This window comes from Gossypium arboreum, chromosome 13 (genome assembly GCF_025698485.1).
Source record: "Gossypium arboreum isolate Shixiya-1 chromosome 13, ASM2569848v2, whole genome shotgun sequence".
Taxonomy (NCBI): Eukaryota; Viridiplantae; Streptophyta; class Magnoliopsida; order Malvales; family Malvaceae; genus Gossypium; species Gossypium arboreum.
Genome location: NC_069082.1, coordinates 22,103,524 through 22,106,167, shown reverse-complemented (window position 1 = coordinate 22,106,167; position 2,644 = coordinate 22,103,524). Strand labels below are relative to the sequence as shown.

At 36.0% G+C, this 2,644-nt stretch overlaps 1 protein-coding gene across 1 annotated transcript; it reads right to left on the bottom strand.

Annotated features, from left to right (window-relative positions):
* Positions 1-733: 733 nt before the first annotated feature.
* On the bottom strand, positions 734-2,389 carry LOC108463429 (transcription factor JUNGBRUNNEN 1-like). The gene is made up of 3 exons (XM_017763371.2): positions 2,042-2,389; positions 1,644-1,945; positions 734-1,549 (listed from the first exon to the last, which is right to left on the bottom strand). The coding sequence occupies exons 1-3, from the start codon at positions 2,220-2,222 to the stop codon at positions 890-892; spliced, it is 1,143 nt and encodes a 380-aa protein (XP_017618860.1). The 5' UTR covers positions 2,223-2,389; the 3' UTR covers positions 734-889.
* Between the last annotated feature and the right edge of the window lie 255 nt (positions 2,390-2,644).

The following is a 2,644-nucleotide window of genomic DNA, read 5'->3' as shown; positions in this document are numbered from 1 at the left end:
TCTAATTTTTTCTTAATTAAAATTTAATAGTTATTGGACTTTTACAATTTAGCTCATGACCTTTAATTAATTAATTTTTAGTTAAATTACTTAATCGAACTTTATTATAATTGCATATTAACTCTATAAATATTTTTATTTTATATTTATTGACTCGATTTACAAAAACGTGATCTTAAAACTGTATTTTTCGACATCATTGGAAACTGAGTTGTTACAATTCCAATACTGCAGCACACTTGAATTCCAAGTTGTTACAATTCCAATACTGCAGCACACTTGAATTCCAAGCTCTAGGATATACGAGAAATACTGTTGGTTGCTTCAGGACTGGAAGGGGAAATGAGACTATGCTTAATGCAGAATAAAACATTCGTCGCATTCTCCTTGGCAACTGCGAAAGATGAAATTGGATCTTTAAACCATGGCTGGATGATATTGCAAAGCTTCAACATTTGGTAGCAATCAATTCAAGTAAGAACTAGAGATGATGTCCACTTGACTTCATGGAAGTCTGAAAATGGACATCTTTTTGTTCTCGTTTTAAGTTGTTAAATATCTCAACGGTTTGTACAACTGCCTGTTTAATTAACAACATACATGTGTGTGTAAATATTGGTGGAATTCTAAACGTGTGAATATATAAGTGGTTACTCTTTTTATGTTTAAATGTGAGTGTTGCATGTATACATTAATTTACGTGATGTATTTGACTAACTAAGACCTTGTACTATACCAGTAAAATTTTCCTTTCTCAAAATATTTAATGAAATGATTTAATATGCCTACAAAAGGATTCTACATTTTAAAACTTTTTTTTTTCCTAACAAGAACTTGCTGGCTAATCTGTAAACTGGAAAAAAAACTTTTCACAGTATTATCAATTACATCAAGTATAACACTTGGTGGAGCAAAAACTTGTTGACATCTCACTAGGACATGAAGAATCCCAAGCTAGGCTTGGCTTCCAAGCATCTCCCATAACATTCATAGGTAAAGGCATACTGATGGGAAAACCAATGGACCTAAGACCACCCCACTGATCATCACCATGGCTTCCAACATTCATGCTTTTAAATAGGGAACTTTCATGGTCTCCACCACTCATAATATTGTTCCCTTGCATCTCATGTGGCAATGTCCCAGTGCAGTCGCCACCAAAATGTAAAACATCTGTGGCCTTACCACAGTAATGATCTCCAAGCATGGAAGATAACATGTTTAGCAACATGGAAGTAACATCAACAGCTCTGGAATCTGTTGAGGTATGGTCAAGAGGTGTAAAAACAAGACTAGTGAGGTCCCCGTTTGACATTGAATGTTGAGGAGGCTTGTAAGGGACAAATTCTAAACTGGAAAATGCACCATTGGATGTCTGCAGCAGGTCAACATTAAGGTTTAAACTGGTTTTTCCAGTCAAGAGCATGCTAGGCACCTCAGATATCGATGATGATGATGCTTCAGGTACTTGAGAAACCCGCGATTGAGAAAGTGCTCTTTGTGCCGTGGAGTTGGTTTTCTTGAATATCCTGCATATCGCCCATGCATCCTGAAAATATATATAAAATGATCGGTCTATAACAATAAAGGAGGGGAACTAGTCACTGATTGACTCCAGCTTTCGGATTCAAACCCGTACTTACATTGGGAGGAAGGGTTTTCTTTAAGAATATCTTGGGAGTTGCGGAGTCAGCAAAAGAAGGCAACCTAAACTCATGCATCATCCAGTCAGTTTTGACCCCTTTGGTTGCTCTACCTTTGTAGAAAACAAGAGATTTCTTCAAGCCAATGCATTTGTTGCCTTCTGAGGAATATATGGGGCGGTCAGTGCCAGTGGCTTTCCAAAACCCTGCACCAGTTACTCGGTTAGGCCTTGCACTGTTTCTGTATTTTCTATCCCTGGGACAGTAAAAATACCACTCTTTCTCTCCGGTGGTCGCCATTTCTTCATAAAAAAATACGAACCCATGTTAGATTCCACACTATATAAGAGCTTTAAACACTAAAAACATATTTGTATGTATGCATGGTATTAACTTACTTGGAAGATCCCATGGATCATATTTGTAAATGTCTAGTTGCTTAATAAATTCCATTGAAGGAGGGCGCTGTTGTACTTTTCTTTTAAGATAAAACCCAACAAGCTCTTCATCAGTTGGGTGAAATCTAAACCCTGGAAGCATTATTTCTTCCATTTTATCAGATTCACTTCTCTCTTTCATTTTCTTTTTCTTTTTTTTTCTTTTTTTTTTTTTTTGCCTTTTTCTTTCCTATGTTAAAAAAACCCTAGAAGGGAAAAAAACGGAGAGCTTGACAATGAAGGAAACCTTAAAGAAACAACTAAACTTTAAAGAAGGGATATATTATGGGCTCAAAGACAGAAAGTTGAGAGCTTAAGTTTTCACTTAATTTGAAGCCAATATATGCTTCCTGAGGAGGGTTCTTTCCGTAGTATCAGCCGCATTTTATGGTGACTTTTAAAACCAGTGTCGCTATACGTGTGTTGGGAGGATCCCCTTGGCTGACTAAAACAAAGGGGTTAATTTTGTCACAAGTCCTTAATATGGATAAAATTCGTGAACCTACAATATGTACAAATAACAAATTGGATATATTGTGTTAAGAAAAATAGAGTTATTAAAAT

Excerpts from the sequence above, each read along its gene's own strand:
- LOC108463429 (XM_017763371.2), bottom strand. The coding sequence starts at position 2,222 with ATGAAAGAGAGAAGTGAATCTGATAAAATGGAAGAAATAATGCTTCCA. Across the intron at positions 1,946-2,041 it reads TGATCCATGGGATCTTCCAA|AAATGGCGACCACCGGAGAG; the intron begins GTAAGTTAATAC and ends TTTTTTATGAAG. Across the intron at positions 1,550-1,643 it reads AGAAAACCCTTCCTCCCAAT|GATGCATGGGCGATATGCAG; the intron begins GTAAGTACGGGT and ends ATATATTTTCAG.